Raw genomic sequence first — 27,098 nt, 5'->3', positions numbered from 1 at the left:
CCCAAACTTGATTTTTTTAGAATTGAATAGAATTGGGCTAGCAGCACCGACAGCAACAACAACAATGCTTCAGGCGTAAACAAAATTGGGCTAACAACTTACATATATTCTCTAACTACACTCGAATCTCTCTATAATATTCTCGTTTGTTTCGATATATGTTTTTGACTTTTATAGTAATTGACTATAATAACATTTGACGTTTAAATATTATTTGATTGTTATAGACAAATATTATCCAGAAATTAAAACCATTTTAAAAACTTTTTAATGTTATAAAAGATAAGAATTCTTTAAATCTAAAATCTCAAAAGATATGCATAATTCATTCATAATTAAAATTTAGGAAAAGCTAATACATTTTTTTATGTATGTACTCACCTAATATTCTTTGTCACTAGTAGTATATTGAAGTTTTATAATCTTAGAGATTCTCTTAACTTAGTATTGATAATCTTAGAGATTCTAATTCTGTAAACCTCACCTTTATATTACCAAAAAAAAAAATGACTATATAGAGAGATATTTTACAAAAATCATACTGTTATAAATATATTTGTTGATGTTATAGTGAAAAAATTATTGCAGACAGATAAAATTTAACATGAAAAATTAAATCCCAAAAAAAAACTTTTGCAATTATATTAAAGTGTACTGTCATACCAAACACTTTGCTTCATGCGCCTAATACGCAAATTCCATTCATCCCCTCAAAAAGTTTCTTAGTTTTAAGTTAATCTATTTCAGCTTATTTATGATAATCCTTCTTCCACAGGGAAAAGGTATTGATTTAAGTTTTATTTTTATTTGGGTCATTTATAGGACAGAATAAACTAACATTTTCCGCGTCAAATTCAGATTCCTAAGTTGACTTGGTCTAGGATCTCAACTAGTATAAATACAGGTTGAGAGTGTGGGGTGCATCCTATTCAACAATAGGCATGTGACTATGAAATAAAACTTTACTGGCAACTCTTTCTTGGAGCTAAAGTTTGAAAACAAGCGGAGGAGATTAATACATTTTCTGTAGTATTTTTAGAGGCTTCGTATTTTGCTCCTATAAATGGAGGAGCTCTCTCACTTCTTCAAACACACCAAAAAGCATAAAGAAGTAACAGAAGTTAGAGAGATTAATCCACAGATCGTGGTCTGTGAGACAAATAGTGAGTGTGAGTAACATTGTTGTGAGGTATTTAAAATAAAGAGTGGTATTTCTTTCGAAGTTGTAGTAGTCTCTTTGACACTACTAAGTTGTAATATTATAGTGGTAATATTGCTACGCTCGAGTATTGTATTTTACCCTGTTAAAAAATTTGGTGTCTTTGTTACTCTCTTGTGTTATTATTATTTATCGTGGATATTATTTTTGGGAGGGATTATTATTATTTTTCCAACGTGGTATCAGAGCCATGGCGAATAATGGTCCGCTGTCATTACAGTACCCCCGTCTCACAAAAGATAATTATGAGAAATTGTGTCTACGTATGAAAGTCATTCTTGACTCCTAGGATGTGTGGAAAATCGTAGATAGAGGGTATGCAAAACCTGATTATGAGGAAGCTGTGCCTCAAAATGAAAAAGATGTCTTGGCAAAGACAAGGAAGAAGGATCAACAAGCCCTCACGCTCATCTACCAATGTCTGGATGATGTCATGTTTGAGAAGGTGACAGATGCTACCACCTCAAAGGAAGCTTGAGAGATTTTACAAAATTCTATTCAAGGAGTTGACAAGGTGAGTAAGGTAAAACTTCAAACTCTAAGGGCTGATTTTGAAGTTTTAAAAATGAAAGAATCCGAATGCATTTCGGATTATTGTTCAAAAGTGAAGGCTGTTGTGAATCAATTAAGGAGATATGGGGAGGACATAGAAGATGTCCATGTGGTAGAAAAGATCCTTTGCACTTTAACACCTAAATTTGATTTTGTGGTGTGTGCTATGGAGGAGTCTAAAGATTTAGACTCTATGATGGTGGAGCAATTGGAGGGTTCTTTACAGGCCCACGAGAAATAATCAAAAGGAGACAAAAAGTGCCATTGGAGCAACTTCTTAAAACTCAGACATCCTTCAAAAAGCTATCGAGGGAATGGACGGGGACGAGGCCATGGCGGTCATGGAAGAGGAAGTTTTAATAGTAACAACTTCAATAATGAAGTTAAAATCCACCAAACATTCAGAGGTCGTGGTCGTGGACAAAGAGGAGGAAGAGGACGTGGCTTCTACCAAGAAAATAATGGACAAAGGTATGACAAATCAAAAATTGAGTGCTGTAATTGTCATAAATTTGGCCATTACGCTTGGGAATGTCGTAGCAATATTGAACAAAAAGCTAACTTTGTTGACGACAAGAAAGAAGAAGATGAGTCAACATTGTTGCTGACACTCAAGGAAGAAGACAGGGATGATTGTAGCTCATGGTATTTGGACAATGGAGCAAGCAATCATATGTGTGGATGCAAAGAGAAGTTTGTGGAGATCAATAAAACTGTGAGAGGTAATGTGTCCTTTGGAGATACCTCAAAGATTCAAATCGAAGAGATAGGTACGATTTTGATCTCCTGTAAAAATGGTGACCACAAGTTAATTCAAGATGTTTATTATGTCCCAAAATTAAAAAGTAATATTTTGAGTTTGGGCCAACTTCTTCAAAAGGAATATGACATCGACATGAAAAATATGTATCTTTGGCTTAGAGAATCAAGTGGAATTCTAATTGCTAAAGTGCATATGGCAAAGAATAGATTATTTTCTCTGAATCTTAAGACAAATGATGCAAAGTGTTTGAAGGCTAATGTGCAAGATGAATCATGGTGTTGGCACTTAAGCGCTCAAATCAATTGGATGGTGCATGGGATACCACCAATCAACCATCCCAATCAATTGTGTGAAGCTTGTCTTCTTGGAAAACATGCAAGGAGGAGTTTTTCGAAGGAGTCCATGTGAAGAGCAACCATGCTACTCCAACTTGTGCACACTGATGTGTGTGCGCCAATCAATCCACCCTCCTTTGGTAAAAGTAAATACTTTCTTCTCTTCATTGATGACTTTAGTAGAAAGACTTGGGTTTATTTCTTAAACCAAAAATCTGAAGCTTTGCTGCTTTTAAAATTTTTAAAGTGCTTGTAGAGAAAGAAAGTAGCTATGAAATAAAAGCTTTAAGGTCCGATAGAGGAGGCGAATTCACTTCAAAAGAATTTAATGACTTTTGTCAGTCTCATGGAATTCGTCGCCCTCTAATTGTACCTTATTCACTCCAACAAAATGGAGTAGCAGAGAGAAAGAATCGAAAGATTCTTAATATGGCTAGTGTATATGTTGAAAGCTAAAAGTATGCCCAAGGAATTTTGGGCCGAAGCTATTTCTTGTGCAGTTTATTTGAACAACATGTCTCTAACAAGAAATGTTAGAGATCAAACCCCTCAAGAAGCATGGAATGGAAGAAAGCCAAGTGTCAAGCACTTGAGAATCTTTGGGAGCATAGCCTATGCTCATGTACCACAGCAAGGGAGAGCGAAGCTTAATGATCGATGCATGTGTTTGTTGGCTATGATACGAGTTCAAACGGCTACAAGTTATACAACCCAAGTAACAATAAAGTGGTGGTAAGTCGCGATGTTGAATTTGATGAAGAATTGGCATGGAATTGGGAAGCTCAGGAAGAAGCTTCATATGATTTTCTTCCATACTTTGGTGATGAAGAAGAACTAGTAACTGTGGAACCTGTTGAGGATACAACTCCACCTCCTTCTCCAACCAATTTCGGCTGCAGGAAATAATGTGCCACGCAAGAATTTCTACAAGATCACTTGTTGTCCAAATGCTGAACAACTTGTTAGAGATCTCACTTGGAGCAAAGCTAAGAATGACTTCACGTTGGAACAGATCAATCTGAGAAGGAGTCCAGGCCAAACCTCTCGCTGGGTGGTTTCGATGTAATTGATGATATCAAGCGACAAGTTGAGGAAAAATGTCCTAGGATTGTTTCTTGTGCTTATATTTTAGCATTAGCTGCTCGTAATGCTGTTTCTTTTCCTGTAAGTATTCCCATATATAATTGAACCTATATATGTAACTACTTATATATGCTAACAGTATAAGGAATTCAGTATTCATATGTATACATATACATAATGAAGCATTTTCTTTAATTATTTCTTCTTCTCTAACTTTTGCAGTTTAAGAAATCGCTATGGGACGTGGCGGCCGGAAGTGTATTGGGGAAAATTGTATTTATATATATGGTGACGTGTCATGACACGTAGACTGGTCAAACAGTCAAAGAATTAAGGTTGGTTAACAGATACGAGCAGCAACAGATTCGAGAAACAACAGATACGAGTAAGTTAAATAAAGAAGGCACGAGCATTCATACAAGTAATTCAACGCTCGTACCTATTCAAGACATTCAAAGGTCAAAGATCGAGAAGAGTCAAAGGAATGAATCTGACAGCAAAAAAGAGCCCAGATACAGCATTTAATGAGTATTAAATGCTAGAAACGTTAGAGAATATGTATTTAATGTATATGATTGCATAACGTAACATTTAAGGTCATTAATTACCCATAATTGTCTTATTATGACAAAGGTAAAGTCAGTATTCCCAAAACGGCTATAAAAGGGAAAGTCACAAACAACTGTAGGACACGAGAAAAACACTACTGGAATATACATTGATTTACTTGCTTTCTGATTATATTATTCACAAATCTCTTTCTTTATATACTTTTTTCCGATTATCAGTAACCCGAGTTCTTCTAAATTAAAGCTTTGACCTAAAATCTAATTTTTGGTTAAACAAATTGGTTCCGTTACCGGGAATCTGATAATCAATTATATCTTAACCTGATTTTCTTGATTGCATCAATCATGTCGAACAACAATGACAACACTCAAGGAAACCCTGAAATTCAAACAATCCAGCAACTTCAGGGAGACTCTCCACGAGGCTCTACACAAGGCTCTCCACGAGGCTCCCCACGACGGTCTCGTGAAGGCACTCCTGATGGATCTCACACAGATGGACATGCTCAATTCGAAAATGTTGAAACCATGAATGAGGCTCTGCAAAAACTTATTGCCTTTCAAGTCAATAAAGCTCTTCAGGCTTTTGTTAGCCAATTACCTGCTGCTCCACCCACATCTACTCCAAAGAACAATACTTTGGAGAATCCTCGTTCAGGATTAGTTAATTTAGGCAGCGGTGGAACCCCTAGTGAAACACAAGAGGGAGACCCAGGTAATCCAGTTAATTCTGATTTACAAAATCTAGTACTAACCTTGCAGAAACAGCTTAAGGAGCAAAATGAACGCAAAGAACAAATACCCGGAGTACCGCCCGTGATCAAGGGAGTAGATATAGATAAATATTCCCAACAACCATGGAAGCCAAGTGTTTGCCCCCTCCCAATTCCAAAGAAGTTTAAGATGCCTGATATTCCAAAGTACGATGGAACATCAGATCCACGAGATCACGTTACTGCATTCACAACAGGTGTCAAGGGCAATGATTTGACTAATCAAGAGATTGAATCAGTATTGGTCAAGAAATTCGGTGAAACACTCACTAAAGGGGCCTTAACATGGTATTCTCTTTTACCTGAAAATTTTATAAATTCGTTTGCTGAGCTTGCAGATTTATTTATTAAAGCACACTCGGGAGCTCAAAAAGTTGAAAAAAGAATGGAAGACATCTTCAAAATCAAGCAAGGAAATTCAGAGTTGCTTAGAGAGTTCGTAGATAGGTTTCAACGGGAAAGAATGACGCTGCCACAAGTACCTGACAATTTGGCAGCCATGGCCTTCGCTAGTAATTTGAATGAGAAGAGTTCAGAAGCCACGAGGCGACTCAAAGAAAGCCTTCGAGAATTCCCAGCAACAACGTGGAATGACGTCTACAACAGATACAGTACAAAAATGAGGATTGAAGAAGACATTATTTTACGACATAAAAACAGAAGAAAAGGTAAGCTCAAGGCGTGCGGAAAGTGACAAGAGATCCGGGAAAAACAGGTACGAGCCTTACATGGGACCTGCGGGAAAGGACTCACAGTCAAGACAAGATAATCAAAGGTATGATCACAAACCTAGGAATAGGGAATCAGGCTCCTCATCAAGGTTCGGGAATGATCGAAACACACGCGGGTCACGAGACGATGATGGGAGTTTAAAGGCAAGGTTCGGTGGTTATAACTTCAACGCAAGCACCTCTGAACTCGTAGATGTTTTAAGAGGCATGGGAGATAAGGTACGGTGGCCAAAGGAAATGCGATCGAGTCCAAACAGACGAAACCCTGATCATTGGTGCGAATTTCATAACGATCACGGGCATAAAACAGCAGATTGCAGGTTTCTGCAAGGTGAAGTTGATCATTTGCTAAAACAGGGGTATCTCACTAAGTTATTCAGTGAAAAAGGTAAACAAGCATACATGAAGAACAGGCAGGAGCCTCCAAAATCACCTTCACCCAAGAGAACTGTCAACGTTATAAGAGGGGGTGAAGAGATCAACGATGTATCATATAAAAAGGTTTCAAAAGTAACATTTACCCACGGGAAGCGGCCTCGACATGTACTGGAAGAGGAGAATATTATATTCAACGATGCAGACGCCGAGGGACTCTTAACTCCGCATAACGACGCACTGGTAATATCTTTACTTGTACATGACACTAACGTGAAACGAGTTTTGGTTGATCCAGGTAGTTCTGTAAATATTATTTTAATACGAGTATTGCGCGAGATGCAAGCGGAGGATATATTGATTCCAAAAGCACATACTTTGTCGGAATTTGACAACTCTAGTGTTGTAACGAAAAGAGAAGCAATACTTGCTACATTCGCAGAAGGCGTCATTAAAGATACCAAATTTCAAGTCGTAGATATGGAAATGGCTTACAATATGATTTTGGGAGGCCATGGATTCATGACATGGAGGCTGTTCCTTCAACCTTACATCAAGTTATTAAATTTCCATCTCCATGGGGAATACGTCAAATCAGAGGCGATCAACAAACATCTAGAAGCATCAATTCCGTTGCAGATTCAACTGATAAAGGTGAAGACAAATAGCAATTACAGAATTCAGGCGAGGGTAACACGGTGTCAACCTCACCTGAACAAAAGCAAACGGATATGGATTCGAGACCTGATACCATTCAAGAACTGGAGGAGAACGAGAACATCAAAACAACGACATAAGAGCTAGAGGTTGTGGTGTTATTTATACATTGGCCCGAGAGAAAAGTGTACATAGGAGCAAATCTTAGCCCAGAGGTAAAACGTAAATTAATTGAATTTTTAAAGGCTAATGCAGATTGATTTGCTTGGTCCCATTCTGACATTACAGGGATACCACCGGAAGTCATGACCCATAAATTGAATGAAGATCCATCATATCCTCCCATCAAGTAAAAGAAAAGAAAGCAAGGAACTTTCAAGAACAAGGTGATTCAAGAAGAAGTTCAAAAATTGTTAAAAATTGGTTCAATTCGTGAGGTAAAATATCCTGACTGGTTAGCTAATACTGTTGTGGTTCCAAAGAAGAACGGTAAGTGGCGAGTCTGTGTAGATTACACAGACCTTAATAAAGCCTGTCCAAAAGATTCTTTTCCTTTACCACACATAGATCAATTAATTGATGCTACTGCAGGGCATGAGCTATTAAGTTTTTTAGATGCATATTCAAGCTATAATCAAATCAAGATGGATCCAGGAGATGAAGAAAAAACCCTCTTTTATAACAGACAGGGGGACTTACTGTTATAAGGTAATGCCCTTTGGTCTTAAGAACGCAGGTGCAACGTATCAAAGGTTAGTTACCCAGATGTTTCAAGAACATCTAGGTAAAACCATAGAGGTATATATAGATGATATGCTAGTTAAGACTCAACATTCGGAAGATCATATATCACATATGTCTGACACGTTTAAGATTTTACGAAAATATAATATGAAGTTAAATCCAGAAAAATGTGCATTAGTGTAGCATCAGGTAAGTTTTTAGGTTTTCTTGTTTCTAACCGTGGTATTGAAGTGAATCCTGCACAGATTAAAGCCATTGAAGAAATCCCTGATATACTTTCAGACAAAAAAGAGGTTCAAAGACTAACAGGGAGAATCGCAGCTTTGGGAAGGTTCGTTTCTAAATCATCGGAAAAATGTTTCAAATTCTTCTCGGCTCTTAAGAAGCAGGATCATTTTGAATGGGATGAGGAATGTCAACAAGCACTTAGGGATTTGAAAACATACTTGTCAAATCCGCCTTTGCTGGCAAAATCAAAGGCTGGGGAGAAACTTTTTATCTACCTTGCTGTTTCAGAAGTTGCGGTAAGCGCGGTTTTGGTTCGAGAAGAGAAGGGTAAACAATCTCCTATCTATATATGTTAGTAAATCTTTGTTAGATGCAGAGACACGGTATCCACAATTGGAAAAATTAGCACTTGCTCTAATCATGGCATCTAGGAAGTTAAGACCATATTTTCAATGCCATCCCATTGTTGTAGTGATTGCATGCCCCCTACGTAATGGATTGCATAAACATGAATTGTCAGGGAGGTTAGCTAAATGGGCCATAGAGCTTAGCAAATATGAAATCACGTACCTACCTAGAACAGCAATAAAATCCCAGATATTAGCTGATTTCGTGGCTGATTTTAGCCAAGGGATGAAATTAGAAGCAGAAAAAGAAGTACAAATACTTAATGGGGCTAACCCAGGAACATGGACCTTATTTACTGATGGCTCATCTAACGTAAAAGGTGCAGGATTAGGAATTGTTTTAGTACCACCTACGGGTGAAACTATTAGGCAAGCTATTAAATGTCATTTCGTAACTAACAATGAAGCGGAGTATGAAGTTGTGATTGCAGGTCTAGAATTGGCACGAGAACTTGGTATAAATCAAGTAGTGATCAAAAGTGACTCGCAACTCGTGGTTAATCAAATGCTGGGGACTTACACAGCTAGGGAAGCAAGGATGCAACAATACTTGGAAAAGGTACGGGAACTGATAAAGCAATTCCAAACTTGGAAGGTCGTACAAATATCAAGGGATAAAAATATTGAAGCAGATGCCTTAGCTAATCTCGCATCCGCAGCCGATGTGGCAAATGATGCAAATGCTTCAGTTATACATTTATTTCATTCAATTCTCGAACCTGATAAGAATGAGGTAAATTTTAATAATTTAACTTGGGATTGGAGAAACAAAATTGTTGCTTTTTTACAGTATGGTACCGTCCCTGACGACAAGAAGCAAGCGCATGCACTTCGAAAAAAGGCTGCTCGTTACTGTTTAAAATAAGGGAATCTTTATCGTAAGATGTTCGGTGGTCCATTAGCAAGATGCCTCGGACCTTCTTAAACGGAGTTATGTAATGAGGGAAATACATGAGGGGCATTGCGGGAATCATGCAGGAGGAAGATCACTGGTGAGAACCTTGATTAGAGCAGGATACTACTGGCCTAAAATGGAAGAAGAAGCGGAAAGTTTCGTAGCTAAATATGATAAATGTCAAAGGTACGGTAACAACATGCATAGACCTGCGGAATTGTTACATCCGGTCATAGCACCATGGCCATTCATGAAGTGGGGAATGGATATCGTGGGTCCATTACCACAAGCAAAAGGACAGGTAAAATTTTTGCTCGTACTTACTAATTATTTCACTAAATGGGTAGAGGCAGGAGCATTTAAACAGGTACGAGAAAAGGAGGTCAAGGACTTCATTTGGCGTAATATCATCTACCGATTTGGTGTACCAAAGGAGATTGTATGCGACAATGGCCCTCAATTTATCGGAGCTCAAGTCACAGAGTTTTTTGAGAGCTGGCAAATTAAAAGGATCACATCTACACCTTATCACCCAGTAGGCAACGGGCAAGTAGAATCAACGAACAAAGTCATAATCAACAATTTGAAGAAACGTTGAGAGGAGTCAAAAGGTAATTGGCCTGAAGTGTTACCCGGAGTGTTATGGGCATATCGCACGACAACAAAGACGAGCACAGGTGAAACTCCTTTCTCTTTAGTTTATGGAGCTGAAGCATTAATCCCAGTTGAAATAGGAGAACCAAGTACAAGATTCTCACAAGCAACACAAGAGGCTAATGATGAAGAGATGCGGGTCAATTTAGATTTACTGGAAGGCAAGAGAGAAGTTGCATTAATAAGAATGGCGGCATAAAAACAAGTGATCGAACGATATTACAACAGGAAAGCACGGCTGAGGTACTTCAAAATTGGGGACTTCGTGCTTAAAAAGGTTTTTCAATCTACAAAGGCAGCCAACGCGGGTAAACTAAGTCCAACCTGGGAAGGACCCTACAGAGTTCGAAATATTGCAGGAAAAGGAGCATACGAGTTGGAAACAATGAACGGGAAGGTGCTTCCTTCACATTGGAATGCAGTTCATTTGAAGAGATACTACTTCTAAAGGAAAAACCCACGGTCAGGTATCACCATGTTAAATTATATTTTTTTTTTTGAATTGTTAAAATTTTACTAACGATTTTAGATGATAGGCAAAACGCTAACTCGTACTAAATGATGAGTCACGACCTGTAAGGCAAAATTGAATAAACTAAAATTCCTAGCCCAGGGTTACAATTATTCTGATAGAAGTATACACGGGTTAAGCAGTCTTCATCTATAATCGCACCCCCGAGTCCCGTATGTATTTCCTTTTCAGGGAAAGGACCAGGTGAAGGAAACTACTAAGTGCTTGAGGCTTCATACTTCAACACTCAAACACTTGGGGGACTATATAGTATATACAGTCGCGTGTATCAAAAAGGCAAAGAAGATTTAGAAAATCAAGCCTAGAAGAATCAAGTACGGAGTGAAAGTTACGAGTCATGGCATTCATCATAGTATTCTTTCCCATGAGAACAATGGCACTCATCATAGTATTCTTTCCCATGAGAACAATGGCACTCATCATAGTATTCTTTCCCATAAGAACAATGGAGTCATCTCTCAAACTCTTCCTAATGTTCTGGAGCTAAAAGGACTATGTACTAAAACGGGTTATAAGGAAAAACCCAGTATCTATTGTTCTTCTTTTGTATAAATCTGTTACAAGGAAAACAGTTGCGAGAAAGTTAAAGATGTAATTCAAATACATGTAAAGTATTACTCAAAACTTGTCAAAGTTCAGAAATAAAAACTTGTCAAAGTTATTGCAAAAAACATGTGTGTTCCTATTTCTTTTATCGTATGATAACACCATTATGAAGTTGACATGTCTTCTTCATTAAGTGTCAAAATATAAAAGGGCCCTCTTTTATAAAACTCATGTTATTTAGTCATGGGGTTAACAGAAGCATTTTTCAAAGAACAAAAATGCAGACTATCCTTTAAGATCTTGAAAATCAAAAAGGCAAGGATAGAACAGACGGAAATAAAAGTTTCTTAATATTTAAAAACTAAAGACTAAAGTATAAACTTAGTCATCGAATTGTTTATACAAAATGCCCCATAACAAGACTTGGAGACTTGTACTTCTAAAAATCAACCCTCAAGTGATAGCCAAGGGTTTGATTACAAAAACTTTCAAATGAGTCCAAGAGCTTTAAACACACTTTTCCAAATAGATACCTGCAAAAAGGGAATTTAAAAACAGATGTAAATTTATTTGTCTCTAAGAGGAAAGGACTGAAGAAGGATCATCAGCGGACTCAACTAGAACAGCATTGCCAACAGAAGCAGGATGATTTTCAACCATTGGAGTATCAATAGATGAAGTTTCAACTTGACTAGCAGCAAGAGGCACGGATGAACTTGAGGAAGGTGTGACACTCGTGGCAATTTCAACAGTCACGGGGACTTCAATTGCGGGAGTCTCAGCCAAAGGAGTTTCAGTCACAGGAGCTCCAGCCTCGGGAGATGAAAAATCTTGTGGTTGTTGTGCTCGTTCAATAGCCTCGTTCACCTTGGCTAATTCAGACTCCAGGTTGAAATTTTCTTGGCCCATTTCTACCAAGGTGTCACGACGGGACTTTAAAAAGGTCCAGCTCACCTCAACATTAGTTGACTCTTCAAGAAGTTCATAATCTCTCTCCCAAGCAGCAACTTCATTCTTAAGTTCTTCGTTTTTAGCTAAGACAAAACTATAAGATGATTGAAGGGTGGTATGAGAATTCTCTAGAGCATGAACCTTGTCTACAGAAACTCGTAGTTCTTCTTGAACCCGTGAAAGGTTTTGTGCTAGCTCCCCCGCATGCATTTCTTTCTGAGCTAGCAAAGTCTTTAGAGCCCTATTTTCCTCGTTGACCTTGGACAGCTGTTCCGAAAAGGAAGATTCAAGGCGCTTTTTTTCCTTCTCAGTTTGGCTTGAAGTAGCTTTAATCATCGCCAGCTCGGAGGTTAGTGTTTGAACTTGTTTCTCCAAGGTATTTTTCCTCTCTTCCAAGTTCTCCATATCGATTTGTACACTTTCAAACTGGCCCTTCCAGTTGTTTGCCTCCAATTGAGAACCACGGGCAGCTTCTTCTGCATCATGAGCAGTCTTTTCCAAGTCACAAGCCAGTTTTTCCAAAAGAGAGATTCGGGTCATTAGTTCAGTACCGATAAGATTGGCCTACACAAACAAAAAAGGGGGAGGCAAGGTTAGGACTCCCGAAGTCAAAAGTCTTAATAAAATAAAAGACCAGAAAATACCTTCAAAGTCGCATGAACTATATCATTCATGAGGGTTATATTACTTCTGGCTTTCAAGTTTAGCCTTCTCAATGGGGCCAATCAGAGGCTCGAGCCAAGTATCAGCTTGCCCGAACTTTCTTAAAAGACTGTTGTTGGAAGGAACCTCAATGATCACGCTCCTCATAGCAGAACCCCTACTTGAAGAGCCCACTTTTGTACGGTGGATAATGGGGGGAGGAGTTACTGAAGGAGGAGCAGTGGAAGGAGTAAAAATAATGGAGGAAGGTACGGAAGTAGTAGTTGATGAAGGTAAAGAAGCAATCACAGGAACGGAAGAGGTAAAAAAAGAGAAAGGAAGTTCATTTAGAACTGGTCCTAAAGACCCACTATCGAAACCACAGATAAAAAGTTGATTTATAGATTCATGAGTGTCAGGAGGAGGAGAAACATCATCATCAGGGATGATCACCGGAGTAATAATAGGTTCGGAAAGAGATAGGCGAGGGGAGACATCAGCCTCATTTTCAGAGACGATACGTCTCCTGACTCTTGGTCTTGACACCAGAGAACCCTCGTCTTCTTCTTCAGAATCATCTTCTTCAGTAGATTTTCTCTTTACAGATCCCAAGAATATATCTTGAACTGAAGATCCCAAGAATATGTCTTGATCTAAAGAGGTGCGAGCACTTAAGGAGTCACGGGACGCCAAGATGGCCTCTGGAGTAACTCCTCGAATGGCAAAACCTGATAGAAAGAAGGTTGAAAGGTAGAATAACAAAAATACTTAAATAGATAAGGTAAAAATAGAAATCCTTACCATGAGTTTTTACTTTCCAACCATAACGGTTCGAAAGAGTTTTCCATGATCTACCCTCCATTGGGGCAATCTTCAGTAACTTTTCTACCCAACCACGGAAGTTGGGCACAGATTCCACAACACCCATGGTTACTGAAAAGAAAAAGAAGCAAGATTAAGAAAAATAAGCAAGCCTAGGAATTAAAAAGGCACAAGATGAATTTAACACTTACGTGCAAAATTCCACTTCTCAGGGAAGCGAATGTTCTTTTCACCCACTAAGCCAGCAGTGGGAGAAGCAACAAACCGGGCATACCAGCCACGGTCTTTATCATCCTCGGGACTCACTAAGACCCTCTTACTCCTGGTTGCTAAACCAAACACGCCGATTCGAAAAAGCCTAGGGGAGTAAAGATGAATTAGGTGGGGTAAAGTGAATTCAACGTCTGCCATATTAGCAAGGTGCCTCAAACAGGCGACAGCTCTCCACACAATCGGACCAATTTGACCCAAACATACGTCGAAAAAATGACAAAAATCTAGAATAACCAGGTCAATGGCCGATTTAAACCCTAGGGTAAAGGGGTATGTGTAAACAAAGGAGAATCCTATTAAGTAAGATGTGATCCTTTGATTTGAGTTGGGTATGATAATTGGGAAATCGTCACTCCAATGACAGTCCTTACGAACTATGGGAGCTAAAACTTCTGTGATTTGAGTAGGAAAGGGATCAACACGATCTAAAGAAGCAACTTGAGTTCTAAGAGACTCTCTATCATGATGAAAGGAAATTTCAGAGGGGATTATTTCCTCAACCAAAGGTTCACAAAGTGGCTTAGAAGATTCTTTATTACGAGAAGAACTCCTCTGAGAGTGTGAACCCCTAGTCCCAGAAGAGGGACCAGAGCTAGAAGAAGGAGTTGACGTACTACCACGAACAGATCCAAGGCTACGGAGTCTACCCCCTCTTCTGTGTCTAATCGGAGCATTGGGGAAGCTATCCAGAATGGGGGTTCTCTTAGGGTTATGATTTGATGAAGCCATGACAGAGAAGGTTGAAGTGGAGCAGAAAATAATAAGGAGATTTCGAAATATTAGAATGTTTGATACGCTTTATGTGAAACAAGACGAGAAGAGAAATTATATTTATACTAATGGATAACTGGCAAAGAGGAAAAGTACGATGATGGAAGAACCATAATGATGATAACTGATACTTCGTAAAAAGTGAAGCCGAAAAGAAAGCCTAAAAAAGTGCTGCAAAATAGTACGGCCAATAAGAAGATGACACGTGTCTGAAGCATTAAATGGAAGTGATAATTGAAGCGTCAACTCTGTCAGAGCATTAATGGTGACGAAAATTCTCCTTTAATGAATTCCACTTCCCAAATATTCAAACTGATGAATAAATGGGAAGTGGGGGACTATCTGTATTGGAAAAAATTGTATTTATACATATGGTGACGTGTCATGACACGTAGACTGGTCAAACAGTCAAAGAATTAAGGTTGGTTAACAGATACGAGCAATAACAGATACGAGTAAGTTATATAAAGAAGGCACGAGCATTCATACAAGTAATTCAACGCTGGTACCTATTCAAGACATTAAAAGGTCAAAGATCGAGAAGAGTCAAAGGAATGAATCTGACAGCAAAAAAGATCCCAGATACAACATTTAATGAGTATTAAATGTTAGAAACGTTAGAGAATATGTATTTAATGTATATGATTGCATAACGTAACATTTAAGGTCATTAATTACCTATAATTGTCTTATTATGACAAAAGTAAAGTCTGTATTCCCAAAACGGCTATAAAAGGGAAAGTCACAAACAACTGTAGGACACGAGAAAAACACTACTGGAATATACTTTGATTTACTTGCTTTCTGATTATATTATTCACAAATCTCTTTCTTTATATACTTTTTTCCGATTATCAGTAACCCGAGTTCTTCTAAATTCAAGCTTTGACCTAAAATCTAATTTTTGGTTAAACAGGAAGAAAAGATGGGAATGTTTCCCTTGGTAGTGAAGTGAACGGAAACTTACCTTCATTATTCTCAGATTTTGCAACCCTTCAGCAGCTCTTTGCAAAGAAAGGCCTAAATGTAAATGATCTTGCATTATCAGGTAAAATTTTAATCATACAAAGCGAAAATGTATGAAGAGGTGAAACCAGGATTTGAATTTATGGGTTTTAAATTCTAGGATAACGACATCATGTGTTAATAACTGGAACTTCAATTTAATTTTTGTACATATTTAGTGGATTTCTTAATGCAGATATAGAATTTTGACTAATGTTATTGGGTTCGGATGAACTTGTATGTAACCTTTTATCTTCACCCCTGATTTTATAATAAATTATTTCATACATTGCCAAGTCATCTGAAAGATAATTATAAGTAATCGTCATCCGTGTTGCATTTTCTGAAGAGGATGGAAGTTGGTGATAATATTTCGAATGATGACTGCGTCATCTGTTTTGAAAAATTTCGACATGGGAGAGAGTTGCTGTGCATGCCTTGCTAACATATGTTTCATCCAGATTGCATAAGAACCTGGTTAAAGATTGCTCATTCTTGCCCTCGTTATGATCTTCCAGCTAACTAGCTAGCTTCCTGTTTCATTTTTTTCCCCTCAAATTATAAAAGGGAGAAAGAAGCACTTGTTGAATCTGTCTTTATGTGAGACAACTAGTTGTGGTTTATGAGCAACAATTGATGCAATTAAGGAAGCTGAGTTGAATAAAACACTTTAAACAAAATGAGAATTCCAAGATTAAAAAAAAAAAATCCCTAAACCTGGTGTCACAAGTGCACGAGCTACTAGAGTAATACATACAAGGGTCTGAAATAGATACAAAGCTGTCTGAATGAAAATGCACAGCTAAATAAAAAGAGGTCGGGGACTCCAGGAGCTGCGGGCGCTGAGTAGCCGTACCTCAAGTCCTCGCAGCTGTCCGATCCGAGCACACTAATAACCGTCGTTGGGACCAATTCCAAAATTTACACAAGAAGTGCAGAGTGTAGTATGAGTACAACCGACCCCAGGTACTCTGTAAGTGCCGAGCCTAACCTCGATGAAGTAGTGACGAGGCTAAGGCGGGTCGCCTACACTACAACATGTACGCGGTATATAATATTGATAGAAATAGGAATATTGAACAGAATAAAACAGTCAACTGAAAATAATAACCACAGCCTGAAGAATAAACCAGTGTCTTCCAAAATTACCAATCTTTAACTGTTCAAATAAAAATACTGGAAACCAACACAGCTCAAGAAAAGGGAACATATAGGCTATTGTGGCGCGCAACCCGATCCCACCAGCAACACAAAATCCTCCCTTATTTCACCATCATAGCATCAATAACAGATATAATATATATATATATATATATATATATATATATATATATATATATATAAATATGTTGCGGCGCGCAACCCGATCCCACCATGTATCAATATCAGTTTCATAAATCACCCTTATTTCACCATATCAATCCACCCTTATTCCACCTGTTGCGGCGTGCAACCCGATCCCACCGTATAATACATATTCACCCTTATTCCACCATATCAATCCAACCTTTTTATACTCGTTGTGGCATGCAGCCCGATCCCAACATATCAGTACCAAATACTCAATGCACAGTCAAATCAACGGTTCAAACCACAAAACCTTTACGATCAATAAATACCAAGCTGAACCAAAATGGGAAACCTTGTACAATATAGGAATCTACACGAATAATACCACACAGCGAGACCATTCGAGTAATTGACAATTAGAAGGTGCAAGTAAGTCAATTTAAGCAAATAGCAGAGAATCATGAAACTATGGAAGAGTTAACATCATTAATAGGAGAAGATATTGATTAACAAGTAGCAGTTAAACATGGAAAGCATTTAGAGCATATAACAGTTAAGATAGAAAAAGAAAATAATTAAGGAAAAGCAGAAAATCTGGGAAAACAGATAATTTGGTGGCGTATAAGCACTCGTCACCTCGCATATTATCCGCTCACATGAAATTCACATAACATATAGTTCGAGGGTTCTTAATTCCCTCAAGTGAAGGTTAGACACAACACTTACCTCGTTCCAAAGACCACTCAAAACTCAACCACAACTTTGCCTTTCAAACAAGCCTCTAAACCAACAATATCTAGCAAATTACCAGCCAAACGATTCAAAATAAGCCTTAGGAATCACTCATGATTACAAAAGATTCAATTTGGGTCATTATTGAAAAAGTTAACAAAAGTCAATACCCGGGCCCACTTGGTCTAAACCCGAAATTTGGACCAAAACCCGATTACCCATTCACTCCCGAGCTCGGATATATAATTTGTTTTGGAACCCGACCCTAATTTGAGGTCCAAATCCCAGTTTATCAAAAATGCCTAATTCTACCCAAACCCCAAATTTCCACCACGAAAATACTAGATTTTAGGTTAAAAGCTTGTGAAATATAATGAAAGATTGAAAGAATGGGTTAACCAAAACCCGATTACTCATTCACCCCTGAGCCCGGGTATATAATTTATTTTGGAATACGACCCTAATTTGAGGTCTAAATCACAAATTCTCAAAAATCCCTAATTCTATCCAAACCCCCAAATTTCCACCATGAAAACAGATATTAGGTTAAAAGCTTGTGAAATATAATGAAAGATCAAAAGAATGGGTTAGAATTCACCTACCAATGATTTGGGAAAGAAAGGGTCTTGGAAAAATCGCCCCTAGGGTTTTCTTGTTTTGAAAATTTGAAGAATGAGTGAAAATCCCGTTTTTCTAACTATTTGATCAGTTACAGGTACCGCATTTGCGACTTGGGGTTCGCAAATGCGAAGAATGACTATGCCTGCTGCATTCGCAAATGCGAACCAGTGTTCGCAAATGCGGACAGAATCGCAAATGCGGTCAAAACTTTGAAATGCGAAGGTCCTCCCCCCAGCCCAATGCTCCCGAATGCGATGGCCTCTTTGCAAATGCGAGGCTCGCATTTGCGATCCAGACCTTGCAAATGCGAAGTCTGCAGATCAGTTGCAGCAACTTCTATGTTTTTCTAAGTTCAAAACACTCTGTAGCCTATTCGAAACTCACCCAAGCCCTCGGGGCTCCAAACCAAACATGCACACAAGTCCTAAAACATCATACGAATTGCTAACGCGATCAAATCACCAAAATAACACCTAGAACTACGAATTGGAAACCAAATCAAATGAAATTTTAAAGAAAACTTTAAAACTTCTATTTTCTCAACCGAACGTCTGAATCAGGTCACACTAACTCTGTTTCTCATCAAATTTCACACACAAGTCATAAATAAAATAATGGACCTGTATCGGGTTGTGGAACCAAAATACGAACCCAGTATCAACAAGGCCAAACATCAGTCAATTCTTAAAAATCATTAACTTTCTAATTTTCAACTTTCAACAAAAATTCATATCTCGAGCTAGGGATCTCGGAATTCGATTCCGGGCATACGTCCAGGTCTGAAATTACGATACGGATCTACCAAGACCGTTAAAACACGGATCCGGGTCTATTTACTCAAAACGTTGACAAAAGTCAAGTCAAATGAATTTTTAAGGCAAAAGTTCTTATTTTTATCAATTTTTAACATATAAGCCTTCCGGAAAACACACGGACCCCGCACGTAAATCAGAGAAGGCTAAAATGAGATATGTAAGGCTTTGGAACATAGAATTTGGTCTAAAACATAAGATGACCTACCGGGTCATCACATTCTCCACCTCTAAAACAACCGTTCGTCCTCGAACGGACATAGAAAGTACCTGGGCCGGTGAAGGTGTGGATATCTACTCCGCGATTGGTGATACACCACCTACCGTATAATGCCTCGTAGGGAGCCATATGAATGCTCAACTGGTAGTTGTTGTTGTAGGCAAACTCCGGAAGTGGAAAGAACTGATCTCACGAGCCTCCGAAGTCTATAACACAAGCGCGTAGCATATCCTCCAATATCTGAATAGTGCGCTCGGACTGTCCGTCTGTATGAGGATGAAATGTTGTGCTCAACTCAATCTACGTGCCCAACTTAAGTTGTACTGACCTCCAAAAGTGCAAGGTGAGCTGTGTACCTTGATCAGGAATGATAGACACAGGCACACCATGAAGACGAACAATCTCGTGGACATAAATCTCTGCCAACTGCTCTGAAGAATAGGTAACTGCCACAAGAATGAAATGCACTGACTTGGTCAGCCTATCCTCAACAACTCAAACTGCATCGAGCGTCCTCTGAGTCTGTGGGAGTCCAACAACAAAATCCATAGTGATACGCTCCCACTTCCACTCAGGAATCTCTATTTTCTAATACAAACCATCAGGTCTCTGATGCTCGTACTTTACCTACTGACAATTTAGACACCGAGCTACATATGAAACTTTGTCCTTATTCATCCTCCTCCACCAATAATGCTGCCCCAAGTCCTGATACATTTTGGTGGCGCCTAGATGAATAGAGTACAGGGAACTGTGGGCCTCCTCTAGAATCAACTCACGAAGTCCATCCACATTACACAAACACGAACCTGCATCCTCAAAACTCCACCGTCTCTGACCGTAACCTGCTTGGCATCTCTGTGCCACACTGTGTCCCTAAGGACGAGCAAATGAGGGTCATCATACTGCCGCTCCCTGATGCGCTCAAACAATGATGATCGAGTGACGGTACAAGCTAGAACACGACTGGGCTTAGAAACGTCCAACCTCACGAACTGATTGGCCAAGGCCTGAACATCTAATGCAAGCAGTCTCTCACCGACCGAAATGAACGCAAGGCTGCCCATACTCACTGACGTTCCACTCAAAGCATCAGCCACCATATTGGCCTTGCCGGGATGATACAAGATGGTGATATCATAGTCTTTCAATAGCTCCAGCCACCTCCTCTGCCCCAAATTGAGCTCCTATTTCTTGAACAAATACTGCAAACTCTGATGATTCGTGAATACCTCACATGACACGCCATAAAGATAGTGCCTCCAAAACTTCAGCGCATGAACAATGGATGCCAACTCTAAGTCATGAACAGGGTAATTCTTCTCGTGAACCTTCAGTTGCCGCGACGCGTATGCAATCACCTTGCCACCCTGCATCAACACCGCACCAAGTCCAATACGAGATGCATCACAATATACCGTATAAGATCCTGAACCTGTGGGCAACACCAACACCGGCGTCGTAGTTAAAGCAGTCTTGAGCTAATGAAAGCTTGCCTCACACTCGTCGGACCATCTAACGGGGTTGTTATAGATGAAAACCCCTCCACAAACCGACAGTAATAACCTGCCAATCCCAAGAAACTCTGGATCTCTATGGCTGAAGTAGGTCTAGGCTCGTTCTGAACTACCTCAATCTTCTTAGGATCCACCTGAATACCCTCTGCCGACACAACGTGCCCCAAGAAAGCAACTAAGCTCAACCAAAACTTGCATTTTGAAAACTTAGCATACAACTACTGTCTCTCAGAGTCTGAAGAACGATCCGATGATGTTGCTCATGCTCCTATGGACTGCGAGAGTAGATCAAAATATCATGAATAAACACAATCACAAAGGAATCCAGATAGGGCTTGAACACCCGGTTCATCAAATCCATAAATGTTGTTGTGGCGTTTGTCAGCCCAAATGACATCACTAGAAACTCATAATGCCCATACCAAGTCTGAAAAGCTGTCTTAGGGACATTGGGTGCCCTAATCCTCAACTGATGGTAGCCAGACCTCAAATCAATCTTCGAAAACACTTTGGCACCCCAGAGCCGATCAACTAAGTCATCAATCCTCGGGAATGGATACTTGTTCTTGATGGTGACCTCATTCAACTACCAATAATCTATGCATATCCTCATCGATCCATCCTTCTTCTTCACAAACAACACCGGCGCACCTAAGGGCGATAAACACGATCTACCACAATAGCATCTCCCACAGGTGTGGACACATACACAGGAGCACTCAAAAAATTGCGAGGCATAACCAAATATAAAGCAAAATGGGACGGCACATATGAATAAGTAGAACCTCGGATCAAATAGAACTGAGGCATCTCTAATGCAACTGAAACCCTACCTGTGATAATTGCGTCATATGACTCAGCCTCAGGCCTGGCTGGAAAGGCATAGCATCGAGGCTGGGCCCTACCACTCTGAACTATATCTCTAGGATGACATCCTGCTGGCTGGCCTCCACCTCTAGCGACCAGACCTCTTCTCTAATAGCCTGACCTCCACCTCTAGCGGTCTAACCTCTGCCTCTGGCTCCCTGACCCCTACCTCTAGCTGGCTGAGCGGGAGGTGATGCAACCGGTGCCGGAATCATGGCACGAGAACTCTGCTCTGGTGTACCACCCAATAATCTCGGACAGGTCCTCCTGATATGCCCAAAACCACCACACTCAAAAAATATATCCTGGTGATGTGGTTGCTGAAACTGAGACTGACCCGAAAGGGCCAGATGACCATGGTAATTACTCTGTAAAGGAGGTGTACTGATAGGAGCTGGCGGTGCACTGTAGGCTGGCTGCCCAGAATGAGGCACATAAGGACCACGACTCCTTGAAGCATTGTGGGATGCCTGAAGAGCTAACTGATATAGCCTGGGAGGATGACCCCTACCAAAAGTATCCCTTCCTATAGATGAGGCACCGCTAAAACCACCGGAATGATGCGGCCTCTCATCAGACCCCTGTCCTCTCTCCTATGAAAGAACATCCTCGATACGCCTGGCGACATTAGCAGTCGTCTAAAAAGAGATCTCACTCCCGATCTCCTTGGCCATCTATAACTTGATAGGATGAGCGAGTCCCTCAATAAACCTCCTCACACTCTCCCTCTTGGTAGAAAGCAGAAGAATAGCATCACAGGCTAAATCCATAAAGCGGGTCTCGTACTGGGTGACGGTCATACTGCCCGGCTGGAGGCGCTCGAATTGCCTGCGGTAGCTCTCTCTGAGTGATAGGAAGGAACTTCTCAAGAAATAGCTTAGAGAACTTATCCCATGTAAGAGCAGACGAACCAGCTGGTCTGGTCAACACATAATCCCTCCACCATTTCTTGGCAGAACCCGACATCTGAAATGCAGCAAAATCGACCTAATTGGTCTCCACTATACACATGTTCCGTAGTACCTCATGACAGCTGCAAAGATATTCCTGTGGATCCTCTAGAGATGCACCACTGAAGTGAACTAGAAAGAGCTTAGTAAACCTGTCCAATCTCGATAATGCCTCAGAAGACATAGCTGGTCCATCACCGGCCTGTGCCGCAACAACCGGCTGAACTACCCCAACTGGCTGGGTTGCTAGAGTCTGAAACTGGGGATCCATCTGCTCCGAAGTGTGAGTAGCGGGAGTATGTGCTCCTCCCCCAGCCTGAGAGACGGCTGGTGCCACAAGAAATGTACCGTCCTGACCCACACTCTCTATAAGGCCCACCAAACGAACCAAGCATCCTGAAGCATTATGGTGGCGATGAACCCCTCGGGGACCTGAGCTGGTCCGACAGGCACAACCTGGTCTAGAACCTCCCCGTCAAACTCCACCTAAGGCTCCGCTACTAGTGCTGCTGCTCGAGCTCTAGGCTGAGCTTTGCCTTTGCCTCAGCCTCTACCCCTCATAGGAGCTGCCGCTGGGGGCTCCGGCTGCTGTCCAGCTGAAGATGCGGTGTCTGTTCTCGCTATCTGCGAGAGAACAAAATAGAAGGTTTCAATCAGTAATGATAGAATAAAATTGCACGACGGAGAAGAATAGAAGTGAAACTGTTCCTACATCCATAGCCTCTGGAAGATAAGTACAGACGTCTCCGTACCGATCCTCCAGACTCTACTTAGTTTGCTCGTGACTCATAGGACATATGTAACCTAGTGCTCTGATACCAATTTGTCATGACCCAGAATTCCTACTGTCAGGACCATGATGGCGCCTAACATTTTACTTGTTAGGCAAGCCAACGTTAGAATAATTTATCCTTATTAACAGTTTAAAGATAACATTAAGAAAGAACTGAAATAACTGAAATAATTTAAAGTACAAATGCGAAAGCTAAACCAGCCAAACATCTATTACAAATCCCTGAACCTGGTGTCACGAGTGTACGAGCTACTAGAGTAACACATACAAGGTTCTGAAATAGATACAAAGTTGTCTGAATGAAAATGCACAACTAAATAGAAAGGGGAAGGGGACTCCAGGAGCTGCAAGCGCTGAGCAGCCGTACCACAAGCCTCCACAATTGTCTGATCCGAGCACGCTAATAACCGCCGCTGGGATCGACTCCAAAATCTGCACAAGAAGTGCAGAGTGTAGTATGAGTACAACCGACTCCATGTACTCTGTAAGTGTCGAGCCTAACCTTGACGAAGTAGTGACGAGGCTAAGGCGGGTCACCTATACTACCTGTACGCAGTATATAATAATGATAGAAATAGGAATACTGAAAAGAATTAAACAGTCAACTGAAAATAATAACCACAACCTCAAGAATAAACCAGTGTCGTCAAGAATTACCAATCTTTAACAGTTCAAATGAAAATACTGGAAACCAACACAGCTCAAGATAAGGGAACATATAGGTTGTTGCGGCGCGCAACCCGATCCCACCAGACAACACAAAATCCTCCCTTATTTCACCGTAATAGCATCAATAACATAAATAATATATATAAATATGCTGCGGCGCGCAATCCGATCCCACCATGTATCAATATCAAATCATAAATCACCCTTATTTCACCATATCAATCTACCCTTATTCCACCTGTTGCTACGTGCAACCCGATCCCATCGTATAGTACATATTCACCCTTATTCCACCATATCAATCCACCCTTTTTACATTCGTTGCGGCGTGCAGCCCGATCCCACCATATCAGTACCAAATACTCAATGCACAGTCAAATCAACAGTTCAAACAACAAAACCTTTACGATCAATAAAGACAAAACTGAACCATAAAGGGAAACCTTGTACAATATAGGAATCTACACGAGTAATACTACACAGCGAGACCAATCTAGTAATTGACAATTAGAAGGTTCAACTAAGTTAATTTAAGCAAATAGAAGAGAATCATAAAACTATAGAAGAGCTAACATCATTAACAAGAGAAGATATTGATTAACAAGTAACAGTTAAGCATGGAAAGCATTCAGAGCATATAACAGTTAAGACAGGAATGGAAATAATTAAGGAAAAATGTAAAATCAGGGAAAACTGATAATTCGGTGACGTATAAGCACTCGTCACCTCGCATATACGCCGCTCACATAAAATTCACATAACACATAGTCCGAGGGTTCTTAATTCCCTCAAGTGAAGGTTAGACACACCACATACCTCACTCCAAAAACCACTCAAAGCTCAACCACAGCTTTGCCTTTCAATCAAGCCTCAAAACCAACAACATCTAGCAAATTACCAACAAAACGATTAAAAATAAGCCTTAAGAATTACCCATGATTAAAAAAGATTCAATTTAGGTCATTATTGCAAAATTCAACAAAAGTCAACTCCCGGGTCCGCTTGGTCCAAACCCGAAATTCGGACCAAAACCTGATTACCCGTTCACCCCCAAGCCCAAGTATGTAATATTTTTTGGAATCCAACCCCAATTTGAGGTCTAAATCCCAATTTCTCAAAAATCCCTAATTCTACCCAAACCCCCAAATTTCCACCATGAAAACACTAGATTTTAGGTTAAAAGCTTGTGAAATTGTTACACCCCATGTTTTCATACATGGAAGTACGCCATAAATAAATTGATATAAGCTCAGAAATGAGATGTTACATCCCGTATATTCGTACGTTAAAGTTTCGACGTAAGCTCGTGAATGAGATTATTTGGAGGTTATAAGTATTATGCTACTTCAAACGAGTGATAAGTAAATTAGTGAAGGTGAGAGGGTAAGCGAAGGAAGAAAGTGAGTTTCATCGAAGTTTGTCAAATAGGGATAAAATACGGTCTGAGCTATAATATCCGGCATTTATGGACTAGTGCCATACAAGGTACCACATGACCATGATAGTAAGGTGTATAAGGTGTGTTAAAAGTAAGTAGTATTTTTAGTAATTTGAGATAATTCTTAATTATGTGGGTAATTGGTTAATTATTGGCTAGTGGGAGATTAATAAGTTAACAATTAATTAGAATTGTGGAGAAGCTTAATGGATCTTATCCCCAACGTGATAGCAAGCATAGCCTAATTAAGTGACTCTTTACTCGACAAATAAGGTGTCACATTTGGAGCAATTCTTGGCTAAGTCATCACCTAAGTGGGGCCCACACCCACTAAGGTAAAAGACTTTCCAAAATAACAAAAAGTGATGTTTATATCTAGTCTACATAGCAACATAATTTGTTTGATATATGCTTACATCTAATATACATGCCAACGTGAGTTACTTCATATAAAGAGAGATATCATTCTGGTAACATAATTTCTTCAAGAATTTCATACGAAATTGTACTGCGTAGTAGCAACGGGATTTGCAATTCTAAGGGAGCACGGTACAATCTTTCTCAAGAATATCTTACGGATTTTCCCCTACTTCGATCCGCCGTTATGTGATTTATCGCAATTGACGTGTGTTAAAGGGATTTTCAAGGGAATTGGCTCAAGTATGTTAAGGAAGACCTTCCTTCATTTTGGCATGATCTCGTAACTACATGAGTTTGATAATGAGGCATAAAGAGAAGTTCGTATTCGTGAACTTATGTACATTATCCTAGTCTCATAAATTATAGTATTTTCCCTTATCAGGACTTTATATTTAGTTAAAGATTATCTTCTTCCAGTTAAGAGGGAAGAGGGTCTATATATATACAATATTACAATATTTTCACCACCATCGAGCAATAATCGATGGGCGGCCCCTATTGGACAACCTCTGATCAGATGATAAGTTATATACCGAGCCTACTGTGGCCGAGCACCTATGAGCGAGTCCAGAATGGCCTAGATACAGAGCCTAGTATGGCCGAGAGCCTATGAGCGAGCCTACTACAGTGGAGCAGTTACACGTTCCAAGCCTTATAGAACCGGACATTTATTTTACTTACTATATTGAGATATTTGAGTTAGTATCAACATGTAATTATATCTCCAGATCATCTTTGACTCCCAATTACTTTCAGTTATTATATTATCAGTTCAGTTTTAGCTTTCAGTTATTTTATTGTCTTTCATATTCGGTACATTATTTCGTACTGACATCCCTTTTTTGGGGACACTGCATTTCATGCGTGCAGGTTCAGACACACAAACGGGTAGACCTCCTCAGTAGGTGTAGCCCGATTTTTGCTTTATCGGTAAGCTCTACGTCCTTCGGAGTTGCCGGGTCTAGAGTTTTATTTACATTTGTATATATATGTATATAGGTTATGGGTAGGTCGGAACCCTGTTCCGTTCACAGTACATCCATCTGTAGAGGCTTGCAGACATATCCTGTCAGTTAGTGCAGTATGTTGTGCTTGTAGGCTTTGTGTGTATATTTTGTTGGTTTGTCAGTTGTAGTAGTTATGACGGCCTTGTTGGTCAGCTTTATATTGATGTTTAGTCAGGGCTAGTTTCTGTTCAGTTTTATATTTTGCTTCGCAATTTGTCTTGCAATGTGTCCCCAT

The 27,098-nt window shown here is 39.8% G+C and overlaps 1 protein-coding gene across 1 annotated transcript; it reads left to right on the top strand.

Moving 5' to 3' along the window:
• The first annotated feature begins 1,671 nt into the window (after positions 1 to 1,671).
• On the top strand, positions 1,672 to 4,341 carry LOC109213838 (peroxidase 24-like). Its single transcript, XM_019377678.1, has 5 exons — positions 1,672 to 1,733; positions 2,312 to 2,493; positions 3,882 to 4,033; positions 4,175 to 4,225; positions 4,300 to 4,341. The coding sequence occupies exons 1-5, from the start codon at positions 1,672 to 1,674 to the stop codon at positions 4,339 to 4,341; spliced, it is 489 nt and encodes a 162-aa protein (XP_019233223.1).
• Positions 4,342 to 27,098: the final 22,757 nt, after the last annotated feature.

Source organism: Nicotiana attenuata, unplaced genomic scaffold (assembly GCF_001879085.1).
Source record: "Nicotiana attenuata strain UT unplaced genomic scaffold, NIATTr2, whole genome shotgun sequence".
Lineage (NCBI taxonomy): Eukaryota > Viridiplantae > Streptophyta > Magnoliopsida > Solanales > Solanaceae > Nicotiana > Nicotiana attenuata.
This window is presented reverse-complemented; position numbering and strand designations above follow the sequence as displayed.

Bases quoted from the DNA above. Each gene is read 5' to 3' on its own strand.
- LOC109213838 (XM_019377678.1), top strand. From the start codon at position 1,672: ATGCTACCACCTCAAAGGAAGCTTGAGAGATTTTACAAAATTCTATTC. The intron at 2,494-3,881 runs GTAATGTGTCCT...ACGTTGGAACAG, and splicing joins GATCAATAAAACTGTGAGAG to ATCAATCTGAGAAGGAGTCC. The intron at 4,034-4,174 runs GTAAGTATTCCC...TAACTTTTGCAG, and splicing joins GTAATGCTGTTTCTTTTCCT to TTTAAGAAATCGCTATGGGA.